This window comes from Leuciscus leuciscus (assembly GCF_965113295.1).
Source record: "Leuciscus leuciscus genome assembly, chromosome: 15".
NCBI lineage: Eukaryota > Metazoa > Chordata > Actinopteri > Cypriniformes > Leuciscidae > Leuciscus > Leuciscus leuciscus.
In genome coordinates this window covers 16,613,227-16,628,505 of record NC_138739.1, presented here as the reverse complement: position 1 = coordinate 16,628,505, position 15,279 = coordinate 16,613,227, and the positions used below count along the sequence as shown (strand labels likewise).

Genomic DNA, 15,279 nt, shown 5'->3' with positions numbered 1-15,279 from the left:
TACAATTATGGTAGAAAACACAATATATGGTGATGTTAACATCGGTGCGGTGAGTGTCTGATAATTTAAGAAACAGTTGCTTAGTTAAGAAATGATGTGTATGTGTTTTTTCACAAATTTTGTTTTGTTTTTTAAAGTTAGTCCATAGTCTTTACAAGAGTGTGTAAAAATACACCCACAGATACTAAGTAGGAGAAAATCTAACTGTAGATTGTGAATATTCCTTTTTTCAAATAATTCATCTCTTTCATTTTGTGCCGGATGTTAAAAGATAAAGGTATTAGTTAATAACAAAAACTTTAAATCAACATAATATTAATAAAATATGGTTAAATTACAGTTTGAAAATGTTTATTTACAACGTTTTGCGTTGTGAGTGAGATGTTAGAGAAATCTGGTTGCACTATGCCTGAGTCATCAACATCTAAACTAAACATTATCATGGTTTAGTTGTATTTTAAAACACTGTTTTTTCTTTTTTCTGATTTTCATTTATCAGGTTTATATTTGTAGAAATAAGCCAAGTACATTTATAAAACAAGTTAATGGCCTTGTGTCAGACAACACTACAGGTCTTTTTATTCTAACTTTAAAAAGTGTAATAGAGTATTTGATTTTTACAAATACCTACACCAATGGGCCTAAGCCGCTGAAGTTATGACTTCTGAAGGCCTCTCATGTGTAGATTCGCTCGGGTTGAAAAATGGTATTTTATTAGCTAAAATCATTGTCTGTATTCATAAAATATGTCCTCACGGGTGTAAAATGATCTTTCTTAAAATCAGATCATTTCTTATCTTTATTTACATGGGGCGGGTATGTCCAAGGAAGCTTCCGTGTCGTTCCGCCATCTTGAAAAAGACCAGAGAGGTACAAAAAGCGCTAGCCTAACTCGACACATTTCATCATCAGCACTACTATAGTCAACAACCAAATGATGACTTAAAAAGGTTTGAATTATTACATTAAAAAGGCGTAATTGACAAAAATTGTAATTCTGAATTAAAAAGTTGAAATAAAAATTATGACTATGCGTCATAATTATGAGATGAAAAGTTTAAATGATGACGTACTAAATTGAAATTATGATAGATAAAGTAAATATTCCATAGTGAAATTTTCTGAATTCAATAATTGTATTTGTGAAAATGATTCAGTACCGAATCTTCAAGAAACTGCTTGTTTCTGCACTTCGTGTAGGCCTCTAAGACTATGCATAACTAAAAATGATTATTGATGAACTTGAATAACTTGAGTTTTGTTGGCGATGTAAAAAAATTGTCTTCCCATACCGGGAGTCGAACCCGGGGCAGCCTGGATGAAAATTTGAAAATACTGCCCCTGGCACATTTGAAAGGCCGCACTGCACGATAAATTATTATGCAGGATCAAAGTTATGCAGGAGAAGGAATCCTCGTCGCCCAAAAGCAGAAATTTAATTGATCGGGATGTAAATAAATAAATTTCCCAGGTGGAAAGAGCTAATGAAGGAGAAAGACTTTGAAAGGGAAGTTGCCTGCGTTCTTCTCGACGGGTAAGTCAAAGTTACGGTCTAAATGACGAGCTTGGTTGTGTAAATCATTATATAGGCAGCATAACGGTAGAACATGTATAGTTAAACTCGATGAAGTGCTATTGGAAGACATGTTGTCATAGCTTCTTGGCACATTTACCAAAGTTGCAAAAAGCGAGTGGATGGAAGAATCGCTAGATGGGAGAAATTCTTTTGGGACTGCTATATAGGTCTGCTATAGATCTCCCCAAAGTCTGTTCATGCGACCACCATCAACAAATGCTAACATTTGAAACTTCTACATATATTTTGAGTAGATAACCGATAGTATATTCTCAGTAAAGGGTTTCACCTTGTGTGTTTCCGCACTGATTAAGGGTAGTTCGGGAGATACAAGTAAAAATGATCTTATACGATCTTATACTTATACTCTGAATTAAGACGATGTATGATTTTTACTTTGATTTTCCAAATGATACAACTTTGACTAAATAAGAGCAACGTGAAGTCCTAGGATTTCTTAAAAAACATTGTGACAAACCTTGACAACATGTTTCATGTTGTATGTTGTATGTAACAATCTAAAGTTTTTGAACAGACGCTGTTTAGTAACAATAATACCTAAGTCTTCTAAGAAGATAAATAGAAGATATGGTTTTAATAAAACTTTAAAGATTTGATTTAAACTTTTAAGGTTATGCTTTTAAATGAAATTAGTGTAAACTCTGGATGTACTCTGGAAAGGCGTTAGCAGACTAGATTTACTGCGACATTGTCCGCCGAGACTCATCTGTTCTGTCGCCCTATATCCTGAAGCTTCAGTTCACACTGTAGTTTATCACTGAAGGATTTGTTTTGTTTTGTTCTGTTTATGACAACTTAAACTATTTGCTTTTTTGGATCGTTTTTATCATTGCATAAAGAACTACTTCACCTCTCTGGAAATGTAAGGTGTTTTTATTTAGCTAAAACTTTGTTTACATTTTATAAAATGATTTATTTATTTCATTTTTAATGTAGTTTTCTGTGATGGTCGTTTTTAGGTGTACGGGATAGCTATGGAAAGCCCCCACCATAAAAATTGAAACCCAGCATGGAAAAAAATATGCTGATTGAATCTTTTTCATATAAATTAGATTTAAGACGACCACCTAAAGTTTTGAACAGACATTGTTTAATAACAATTATACTTTAGGTCACCGTTAAACAAAATAATTTATATCATACATAAGTACAGATAAATAGAAGATGAGTATGTATTCAAACTTTAAAGATATAATTTAAACAATCTTTTAAAATATCTAATGTAAACTTTTACGATTATGATTTGAAATAAATTTTGTGTGTACAAAACTTTTGGCTCTGTAAAGGCGTTAGCAGACTAACATGACATACGCTCTGACACGATGCACAGAGACTCATCTGTCATCCGATATTCTGAAGCTATCATTATTGTCCAGTAACTTCTTTCTCAGCGCTGATCGGAAGGACCTTATTTCTGGAAGATTCCCAGTTTCTAAATGTTTTCATGGTTGCTCTCTCTGAAGATAGGCCTATGTGGTTGTCATTTTCTCACAGATACAACTTAAGAAATTACTGAATATTTCACAGGCGTGAGATGACTTGTGACACTTCAATTTTCAAGTGATTTGACATACCCATGATAAATAAATAAAAATACTTTGTTCAAGTCAAATTTTTCCACAGACCATCGTTGTAAAATATTTGTTTTTATTAAGACTTTTAATAATTTATTTAAAACATCTTTTATTTTTAAAAGATGTCATTTAAACATTTAGGATTATAAGTTTAACACACCATTCAAAATGTCTCATCCCATCACTGAATACACCCCTCTGAGTCAGAGACGCTGGTGTGAGAGAGAACCACTCTGTGATTTATAGCTCTCAACAGCTTCTTGAACATGTAAGTTCAAGAGTTGTAACTCTAAACATGTAAGATGAATTTTATTTATTCATCTAAAATAATTGGTTTCAGTATATTTATATAACCATTTTATTTATACACTTTTAAGGAACAGTATGTTTTTCAACTTTTGTGAGTGTGATATTAGGAAACCCCTTCCTCACTTTCACTGTGCTCTGGTATGCGAAGGAGAGGGGTCAAAGCTCACATGTGAAGGGGCGCGCACACACACACACACACACACACACACACACACACACACACACACACACACACACACACACACACACACACACACACACACACACACACACACACGTGTTTTACTTTTTGACACACATACCGCGCGCCTCCCTATGTTTTGAGACGGTGCTTTGAGAGACATTCAGGAATGACTATATGAATTCAGTTGTGTAAAACAATTTTGAATCCATTCATACATTGCATTTTTTGTGGACATCAATGGACAATGATGTGTTAGGAGCCACTTCTTCAACTTTCTCTCTAAAATAAGGTAAGATGATTTTATTTACTTTTAACTAAAACAATTGGTTTTAGTAAGCTTTTTATGTTATATTCTTTTAAAAGAACTGAATATTTTTTCAACCTTAGTAAAATTATTTTATAACCATTACATTTATACAGTTTTAAAGGTATGTTTATCAACTTTAGTTTAATTATTTTTGTGGGCATCAGTGGTATGGACATTGATGTGTTAATTTTAACTCAGTCATTTTTTATTCATCTAAAACTAAAATAGTTGGATCAATAAGATATTTATATTATACTTTTAAGGAACGGTATGTTTTTCAACTTTAGCAAGATATTTTATTTTATATTATACACTTTTAAAGGTATGTTTTTCAACTTTAGTTTAATTCTTTTTGTGGACATTAATGGTATGGACATTGATGAGTTAATTTTAACTCAGTCATTTTTTATTCATCTAAAACTAAAACAATTGGATCAATAAGATATTTATATTATACTTTTAAAGGCATGTTTTCAACTTTTGTTAGTGTGAGATTCACTTGACAGTTACACTGTAAGGAGGGGGGTCAGAGCTCGCAGGAAGAGGACGCGCGCATAGACACACAGACACGCGCGCGCTCCTTATGTTTTGAGACAGTGTGAGGTCATTCAGGAATGACTATATGAATTCAGTTGTGTAAAACAATATTGAATCCATTCATACATTGCATTTTTGTGGACATCAATGGTATACTTCAACTTTCTAAAATAAGGTAAGATGATTTTATTCATCTAAACCAATTGGTTTTAGTAAGCTTTTAAAAGAACAGAATGTTTTTTCAAACTATTGCTAGTGTGATATGCAACATTATGTAGATTTTATAAGTATTTCATTATATAATTTTAAAAAAGAGCAGAATGTTTTCAACCTTAGTTAAATTGCTTTAGATGATATATTATACACTTTTAAAAAGAACTTTGGCATGATAATTATTATATGATATACATTATATAAAGGATAGAATATAAAGAGCAGTATATTTTATGTAAGATGATTTTATTTTGTATCTAAAACTAAAATAATTGGTTTTAGTAAGCTTTTTATTTCATATTCTTTTATTCATCTAAAATAATTGGTTTCAATGTATGTTTTATTTTAAAGGATGAGATTATTTTGTGTGACATACGCTTCTCACTTTCACTGTGGTGGGGGCGCAGGCACAAGCCATATAACCACACACGCACACACATAACTGGGACAAAGTTCAAACAACCGGCAAAACTATGATTTAGGGCTAAAAAGGTTAATAAGGTCAAAAACTAACCGTCAAAACTATGATTTAGTCCTAGCTAGGTCACCGGGGCAAAAGCAACTGTCATACAACATGATCGATAGGCTAGCAGGGTCAATAGGTTAATCCCATGACCGCATTCCGGAAGTTCAACCTGTCAATCATAAGGTCACCGGAAGTTCAACCTGCCAAAAGGTCAAAGGTCAAAGTCGTAAATCATTTTGACACAAGCCGCCCCATAAGGACTACTAAGCAACCAGAGCGTGTGCATGCACGGCAAGATACGCAGTACTCGTTCCCTCTTCTAGAGAGAACCGAGGTTACGTTAGTAACCGAGTACGTTCTCTTACGAGAGGTCTCTCGTACTGCGTAAGATATCTTACGCTAGGGGACCCAATGTAAAACGCCGTGCATGCTGAGATCTGACACCAAAGACCCAAGGGCGAAAGCCCGGGGTACATATAGTGCACAATCACTCAGTGAACTCACAGAGAGTCCGGGAAGAAGGAGGGGTGAAGCCTCACTTTTCCACATAAAGTAGCGTCGATGGGACGCGAATTTCATCATACAGACAGGGCGGGGTACGGCCTGAACTGATGGGGAAAAATGTGGGTCTTACACAGTTTGCCCAGCTTTAAACTGTCGAACATTGAGCTGTGCTCAGCAAACGCAGCATTCTGAGCTGAACGCATCAGGTCAGATAATACTGGTAGTTTAGACCGACAGCAGCCTGGCCTGCAGGGCGGGAACCTCTAGGTTATAAAACCTTATAAATGTAGACGGGGAGGCCCAGCCTGCCGCCATACCAATATCTTGCAAGGCAATCCCACTTGACCAGGCCCACGAAGAGGCCATGCCTCTCGTGGAATGCGCTCTGACACCCAAAGGGCACTGCATGCCCTTGGAGGCGTATGCCAGCGCTATAGCATCAACTATCCATCTGGATAGGCTCTGTTTCGACGCGGCTAGTCCCTTAGAACGTCCGCTAAACGAAACAAAGAGCTGTTCCGTCTGTCTGAAAACAGACGAGCGAGACACATAAGCTCGTAATGCCCTGACTGGGCAAAGGAGGCTCGCGTCTCTTTCCTCATCAGGGACCGGTAGGGCTGACAGAGAGATAATCTGCGCCCTAAACGGTGTGTTGAGGGATTTTGGAACATAACCGTGCTTAGGTTTGAGTATAACTTTTGAGTCATTGGGCCCAAACTCCATGCACGCCGCGCTCACAGAGAGCGCGTGCAGATCCCCTATGCGCTTCACTGAAGCGAGAGCCAGCAAAAACACCGTTTTGAAAGACAGGTGTTTCAAATCGATTGACTGTAAAGGCTCAAATGGCGCACCTTTCATGGCTTCCAGAACCGTAGAAAGGTCCCATACGGGGACTGAGGGAGGTCTGGGAGGATTCAGTCTCTTAGCTCCTCTAAGGAAGCGGATGACTAAATCGTTCCTTCCTATTGACTGACCAAGCGTTGTTTCTGAGAACGCTGCTATAGCCGCCACATAAACTTTGAGCATGGAGGGGGCCCTGCCCCCATCCAAAAGCTCTTGTAGGAAGGAAAGCACCTCCGTCACATCACAGTTTGTGGGTGACACACCACGGGCTGTGCACCAGCCCGAAAACACTGACCATTTCGAAGAATAGAGTCGTCTTGTAGACGGAGCTCTAGCCTGCGTGATCGTGTTTAATACTCCTTTAGGGAGTCCAACATGTACCCGTTGATGGCCCAGACATGAAGGGACCATAGTTCCGGGTGAGGATGCCAGATCGAGCCGCGGGCCTGTGAGAGGAGATCTCTCCTCACTGGTACTGGCCACGGGGCAGTACTTGCTAACTGCATCACGGCTGGGAACCAAGGTTGGTTTTTCCAGAACGGTGCTACCAGCAGTACTGAGCATCCTTCTTCCCTGATCCGTTCTATCACCTGAGGCAGGAGAGAGACGGGGGGAAAAGCATAGAGCGGGCGGCGGGGCCACACATGGGCCAGCGCGCTCCTGCTCTTGGAGAAAAATTCTTGACAGTGAGCGTTTTCTTGAGACGCAAACAGGTCCACTTCCGCTCTGCCGAATTTCTTCCACAGCAGTTGGACTGTCTGTGGGTGTAGAGACCATTCGCCTGCCGGAACATTGTTCCTGGACAGTCTGTCTGGTCCTATATTCATGATCCCTGGCACGTGCGCTGCTCTGAGCGAGCGCAGGTTGCACTGAGCCCATACCAGGAGGCGTTCTGCCAGCCTGTACAGTTTCTCGGATCTGATGCCGCCCTGGCGATTTATGTAGGACACCACAGACATGTTGTCCGAACGGACCAAGACGTGGTGACCTTTTATTTGGGGACAAAAACGCGTCAGCGCGTTGTCTACTGCCAGCATTTCGAGGCAGTTTATGTGCAGGAGCTTCTCCCGTTCTGACCACTGGCCGAAGAACGGTCTGCCCTCGAGCAGCGCTCCCCATCCCGAGGTGGACGCGTCCGTGGACACCACTTTCACCCTCGAGGAAGTCCCCAGGCTTACACCTGATTGGTACCAGTCGTTCGCTTTCCAGGGTTTCAGAGCTGTAACGCATTTCTGATTGACCCTGAGGCGAAGCAAACCGGGTGCCCACGCTTCGCGTGGGACTCGCGCTTTCAGCCAAAACTGCAGCGGGCGCATGCGGAGCAGACCCAGCTGGAGCACTGACGATGCTGAGGCCATGAGACCTAGCATCTTCTGAAATCTCTTGAGCGGGACAGACGCGCCGCAGCGAAAAGAGTTCGCTGTGCGTCGAATATCTACCGCGCGCTGTTGTGATAGTCACGCTATCATGGATAGTGAGTCCAGTTCTGTGCTCAGGAAAGATATTTTCTGACTGGGTGACAGGGAGCTCTTCGCCCAATTGACACTCAGACCCAAATCCTCGAGGTGATCGAGTAAAATGGTCGTGTGTTCTATGAGCACTGCGCGAGATTGCGCTAGAATCAGCCAATCGTCCAAATAGTTCAGCACTCGCATGCCTCTCATTCTGAGGGGTGCGAGCGCCGCATCCATGCACTTCGTAAATGTACGGGGTGCTAGGGACAAACCGAACGGCAGGACTGTGTACTGATATGCCTGGCCCTCGAAGGCGAATCTCAAATATCGCCTGTGACGTGACGCTATCTGTATTTGAAAATACGCGTCTTTCAGATCTATTGACACAAACCAATCTCCTTGGCGAATCTGCACAAGGATTTGCCTGGTCGTGAGCATCCTGAACTGTCGCTTCACAAGCACTTTGTTCAGTTGCCTTAGATCTAGTATGGGTCTGAGACCCCCGTCTTTTTTCGGTACCAGGAAGTATCTGCTGTATAGCCCTCCCTCGCTCTGATCTTGAGAGAGAGGTTCTATGGCCCCTTTGCTCAATAGTTTCGTCACTTCGGCTCGAAGTAGATGTGCTACTTCTGTTTTTACCGTGGTCTCGACGCGCGCCACATAGCGGCGAGGGCGTCGGCGAAACTGCAGCGAATAGCCTCTTTCTATAATGTTCAGCACCCACTTCGAAACCCCGGGTAGCTTTGCCCATGCGTCTGCATGGATAGCTAGGGGTCGAATACGAAGCGCGCTCCGCTCGCTCAGCGATGGAGAAGCTTCGGTGTGCTGTAACACAAGCGTGTCGCTCGCGACATTTGAGGCATGGGGCGCGCTGATGACAGCGGGCAGATTGCCCGCGCTCGACTCCTCTGCGGTGGTTAACCGCGAGGGGGAGGGCTGGGCGGTTCCCGTGGGAACTGTCATGTCTATGTGTGGATGTGGGCGCGGGACAGCGGGCACATTTATCACACCGAAAGCATCGTTCGCTTGCGTGAAGCGAGTGCACGTTGGTTTCGTTTTTACAGAAACCGTGAGACATGCATAACGTGGTGTTAGTGGGCACATTCACCATGTTTGAAGCGCAATCGGTCTGAGCCGATTCATGTGCGCGAGCCCTGTGTGACGGGCTGTGCTTGTGTGTAGAGATGGGCACTGGGCAGTGGGCATTCTTCTTACACATAAAGCACCATCGGCCGTGGCCGGGACACCAGAAAAAATTCACACTTATGGGATTTATCTGGGTAGCCGTAAAAACGGCGTTTGTGTGCAGGCAAGCGGGTGACAGAACCGACTTGTTTACTGCAGGATACACTGGAACAGTCACATTTACTGGAACTGAACGAGCGAGAAGTTGCCATAGAAACAGAGAGCGTCAACATGCTGGCGTTTATTGCAGGCCTGCGTGTATTACAACAGGCTTGTTCACTGCAATATTGACATTTCCAGTCGCCTGAATTCCAGAGGGGAATGGGAAATGTATAGGAAAAAGGAGGTTGGTCCGTCCGCAGCGGGACCAGAAAAACTCCCTTTTTTCCTTACGCCAGTGACGCACGGAACACCATAGAAACGGTGTTTGGGTGCAGGCGAGCGGGTTGTACAACGCGCTCGTTGGCTGCAAAATACACATCTGCAGTCGCCTTTTCAGGGAACTGACAGAGCGAGCATTGACGGCATAATTTTATCTGCCGGTAGACCCGGGGATCGAACGCGGGTCTCTCGCGTGCAAAAACCTGAGAGTCTGCCACTGGGCCACAGGGGGAGACACATTGTAACTCAGTTAGCGCGAGTATTATAAGAGAGCGTCAACGTGCTGGCGTTTGTTTGCAGGCATGCGTGTATTACAACAGGCTTGCTCACTGCAATACAGACATTTCCAGTCGCCCGAACTTCAGAGGGGAATGAGAAATGTACGAGAAAGAGGAGGTCGGTCCGTCCGCGGGGGGACCAGAAAACACTCTTTTCTCCTTTCGCCAGTGACGCACGGAAACCATAGAAACGGTGTTTGGGTGCAGGCGAGCGGGTTGTGCAACGCGCTCGTTGGCTGCAAAATGCCCGTCTGCAGTCGCTTTTCAGGGAACTGACAGAGCGAAGCATTGGCGGCATAATTTTAACTGCCGCTAGACCGGGATTCGAACTCCGGTCTCTCGTGAGAAAAACCAATGATTCCGCCACTGAGCCACAGGGGGGAACGCAAAGGTTTTCGGATGCACGAGCATATAAGAGCGTCACATGCTTTCTTCGGCGTATGCTTGCAGGCGCGCTTGTATTAAAACAGGCTCGCCTGCTGCAATATTGATATTTCCAGTCGCATGATCAGGGAACTGGGAATATGTATGAGAAATTGAAGGTCAGTCCATCCTCGGAGGGACTAAAAAACACATCTTTCTCCTTTCGCCGGTGAGTGACGCATGAATGGGGCGCAGAAGGCAGGGTAGCTTTCTTATAACGTAAAGAAAAACTAACCCCGACCGTCCGCTTCCAGCCTCCCTTGTGAGCGGCGCAGTTTGCGCGGCTTGAACAGAGGGAGAGAGAAAGCTAGCCCCGTGACCGCCCGCTCCTGACATCCTCTGTGAGCGGCGCGGTGTGCGCGGCTCGAACAGAGGGAGAACAGGTATCGTCCCCCAAGCAGGCAAGGCAAGCGGGCGAACCGGCAAGCTTTGCGGGTTGGGGGGGGGGGCGGAGGAGCAGTCTCGGAGAAGGATGCCAGGCGAGTCCTCAGAGTCACCATAGGCAGTACCTAACTCGCAGTGAGGGCAGTCGCCGTCAGCGAGTGCGAGAGCTGCGTGATCAGGAAAAGGGGCGTCTTGAAAAAGACGCCCAGCTCTTTTAGTGCAATGGGAGTGTGTGTCGCGGCGGCGAGCACACACACATACATAAACACAGTAGCAGAGAAAGGATATAATGCCGGAAAGCGCAGCAGGAAGGCAAGGAAGGCGGCGCGGCCAGCGACTTCAGTGACTCGTCCCGCTGAAGGTGCTCTCTTTCAGACGGCGCGGCTTCTTATCCAGCTCCAGCGATGCGTGTGCTTCGCTTGAAGGATGAAAAATCAGATAATAGCTGCCTGCGAGCGATATTTATAGGCCTAGACCACGCCCATTTCGGCGGGACGTGACGCAGCGGGCGCGAAGTGCCCTGATTGGGTCTGACGTCACGCCAGGCCTCGCTCGATAGGCTGCTGCAGTTGCCGCAGAGCAGCCAATAGGCGCGCGAGCTGTCTCGCCTATGTCTGCATTGCTGCTGCAACGCGTTTTGCATTATTACAAAATTAAGGATAATTTTTGGCTTCAATATCTCGCGGAAAAGGATTTTCCCCCTAGCGTAAGATATCTTACGCAGTACGAGAGACCTCTCGTAAGAGAACTAATGATTATCAATTTAAACTAAAGGTTGGACTCGATATAGTGTTCCTAACAATTTTAATTGATGAGTTGTCCATACAATATATAAAAATACAATATATAGCCTAGGGTATGATTTTATAGCTAAATTCTGCATGTTGACAAAATGATAACTGCAAATCCACCTTTTGCTGCCTGGGGTCCAGTTGTTTATATGAATTGCAACGATCCTTTTGCTTTTGCTGTTCTATAGCTTTTGGCAATCTGTAAATATATATCTCAGATTTCTTGTCAAATATAGTTGTACAGTCAATCGCCAAGCTCTTTTAGATGTGTTTTCACAGCATTCACGCCTAAAAAACAATGCTGCCACTCAGTGGCCATAACCAGAATCACTGGTGACCTATACGCTGAATAATAGATGTTTGAGATGTCAATGTTGTGCTTTCTCTGCAACACAGTTTTTCATTATTTTAATATTATAATACGGGGCTATTGAATGCACGATTCTGATTGGTTAATGGACATTCTAAGGTGTGCAATTTCAGTAATTGCACAACTTAAGTTTTCATTATAGTTCATCACTGAGTATGAGGTCTTTTCAGGACAAAAAAGGGCATTTCCACAATTTTGGGGAGTTTTTAAACCTCTTTTCCTGATTTACTAACCCGAGCACAAAAAGAATTACAAAATTCAACTGCTTTACGGCATACGTCACTTCCCCCACCACTTCGTCAAATTTGGACGTGAGAGGCCAACCAGCGTTTGTTTTCAGCTTTAGTGCGTATGTTTTTGTCATGGGGGCTGTTTACACCTGGCCACTTCATGCTTTTTCTCAGATCGTATAGCTATCCGATCGTGAAAAGACCAGGTGTAAATGCCCTCCGAAACGCATTCGAGACGGATTTGAATCCGATCGCTCAAAACACTTCAGGAGGAGGTCTGAGACGCATTCCAGACGAAACTGGACAAGTGTAAATGCATCTGGTTGTTGAAACCGTAAACTGTACTCCTCCCAAAAATGCTAAAAAAAATAAATAAAAGAAAAAAAACGTGAGAGAGCGTATTATAGCTGGAACACGCATCACCGCAGATGAGAAGCTGAGCATCTATTCATCAAGCCAACGTGCAAACGATCGCAAATCAAAGTGAAAGTAAGTCGCAGACGCTTAACACAAAATCATCATCATTATAAGTAAAGAAATGAAATGATCTTACCAGGCTGTTGCCGCTCTCTATTATTGCGGTCTTTGATTTAGAGATTTTAGCTGATGATCAATAAGATGCAGTTCATATCTGTTATATTCGGTGACGTGCACTCCATTAAATCTGCATATTTATCCGTTTTAAATCCGTTTCGCAAAAACACATTTATGTGATCAGGTGTAAATGGAATCGTTTTGATAAATCAGATAGCTATCCGATCTGAGAAAACGCATGAAGTGGCCAGTAAATAAATCTCTTATTTGTAAATTGTTTGCATTCTATGTTGTATGTTGCGCTTGCTTGTAGTATGTTATTTTTTTACATGCTGTTCATTCATCCTTTGCTGATAATTAGACCAGTCCAATAATTTCCACATATGTCTAGCTAGCTTTCGATTATTAGAGCTGTTAACAGACTTGCAGGGTATGTACGACAGTGCAAGTATTCCACAGCGACTCTAGTTTGACAAAAACACAATTTCTACACAGTGTGCCTTTAAACATATTCTTTTATATACTAAAAAGTAGGCCAATTTAGTCCCAATCAGTATTGAAATAGTACACTTACAAGTTTACTAGTACATTGGTATTAGTATACTTAAAAAATACTTAAAAATATACTTGAACATTACACAAGTTGTCTTTTTCATAAGGGTACCAATCAATTTCGTTATAAAACGCTCCAAGCTATCTATTTTCACTCAGAATCTAGTGTTAACTATTATTAGCTAACATTCGCTGAATCTGTTTGTCAATTGATTTGTTTTATTTTTGTCATCAAGTTATGGCTACAGTTCCCTGTTTTATGGAAATCTTAAAGGGATGCAGAATTATTTGTTATTTCTTGTTTGCTATTAATCTCGACATAACATGTTGTTTTCTCATGATCTAGACAGTTCAGATAACAAGAAAGAAATAATAATGATGCACCTCTTAGGGCTTCTGTACTTTTTTGATTGGATAGTTACAAATGCCTATCCGGGTTTGAAAATGGCCAAAAATTGTGAAACGCCCCTTTTTCTTTAGTAGAGTCCTATACTTGATATCACGCCAAATGATAAGAAATTACTCAAACACAAGAGTGTTTTAACAAAAAGATGACAAATGTAACCCCTCCACCCGGGTCCTTCTCACCCCGCTCCGTGCGGGTTTCGACCCGGGTCTCCGGCATGAGAGTCAGGTGCTCTAACAAGGAGGCTAAAGCTGGCCTCCGTTACACAAACATCTTAAAATAAAACATCTAGTAAAGTTCTTGAGGTGTGTTTGTTTTTGAGGAATGGACTACGGTCCATTGAATTATTAGGGGAAAAAACTGCACACCTGAAGTCCACTTCGTGTCGTGACCGCATTACCACCACAGCTTTTTTCTACTCCTTCAATGCCCCATAGTCAAATATTCCTTGCTTTAAAACATGTATTTTTACAGATATCTGAGCAGTTAGAGGTATCAGGTTATACTTGCCATCTTGGTCTGTTTTCCTGCAGATGCAGAAGATCCCAACAGCAACAATCAACAAAGATCCAACAGCAGCAGCAGAGATCAACACTATCAGAGAGACTTGAGGGTATCCTGGGATGATAAAGAGAGACATCAATTTAGGTTAATATACAGCCTATATAAACACAAATATCACCACTTTCGTACCTGCACATATGTGACAGAGTTGAGTGATGTTGGGATGTGTGGTCTGGTTGCTGATGGGATTGTTGATCACACAGCTGTAGGTGTTTTTATCCTGATATTCCACCTCCAGAGGTAGAGAGAGACTGATGCTGAGATCACACACACTGATGCTGGACAATACACTGATTCCTTTGTACCAGGAGAGAGTCGCATCACACACATTCAACACTGATGAACACACCAATGAACAATTCTGGAACAGACTGAGAACGGAACAGTCTCTGCTGATGACAGGAACTGGCAGACGAGCTGGAAATATTGGAGAATAAGTCAAATTCAGTAAATAAGTGTGCTGTGATATTTGTCAGTTCATTTAAAACTGATTTAGTGTATTTTAAGACTGGAGAAACTGGAAGAACTGGCTACTCTCTGAGAAAACAAAGAGAATTAACATTTGAACTTTCTCTTGTGAAATTAGCATTCCCGTCCAAGACGAAATCAAGGACGAGTCAATCACCTCAGTATTGTACTAATCTACATCTCTTTCCCTTCACTCCTTTTCCTCCATCTTCTCTCTCATGCTGATATCACCAAAAATTGATAGAGTTTAATGTGAACAATTATCATTCAGTATTATTACATACTGAATGTTTGATACATGTTTGGTATAATTCTAAATGTCTCTGTGTGACTGGTACAATGTACATCTCCACAGAAGTAAAGCTAAAGGTAAAGTTTGCTTACGGAGGCTGTGCCTTTCATGCAAATGGCATCCCTCTCTCAAAAGGTGAAAAATCTGGAGACCATGATTAATGCAAATTCGCAGCGTTATATGAGACCCTGGACCACAAAAACAGTCACATGGGTTTTTTTTTTTTAAATTGAGATTTATACATCACGTTGTTACATCCCTGCCCCTGTTTTCTTTTTATCTTTTATCTTTTGAGTTCTAGGACTGACTCCTCCTTGGTGGGCGGGATTGCTCTAATGAAGATCAGCTGCACCTGTGGCAAACTATTTAAGGAGTTCATGGATTTTGCCTTTTTCTCTCTCATTTGTGTTTTGTGACTTTGTTTGAAGAGTGG

The 15,279-nt window shown here is 42.2% G+C and overlaps 2 protein-coding genes across 2 annotated transcripts in view; both read right to left on the bottom strand.

The window, feature by feature from the left end:
* Nucleotides 1-15,279, bottom strand: part of LOC309476195 (uncharacterized protein) — a 65,952-nt gene that overhangs the window by 43,916 nt on the left and 6,757 nt on the right. The window lies entirely within an intron of this gene.
* The window catches only part of LOC309476157 (natural killer cell receptor 2B4-like), a 32,413-nt gene that overhangs the window by 14,417 nt on the left and 2,717 nt on the right, over nucleotides 1-15,279 (bottom strand). Inside the window, exons 3-4 of the mRNA XM_082139383.1 lie at nucleotides 14,216-14,503; nucleotides 14,033-14,140 (exon numbers count right to left, since the gene is read on the bottom strand). Of these exons, the coding sequence (XP_081995509.1) occupies nucleotides 14,033-14,140; nucleotides 14,216-14,503 (396 nt within the window). The remainder of the gene's footprint in view (nucleotides 1-14,032; nucleotides 14,141-14,215; nucleotides 14,504-15,279) is intronic.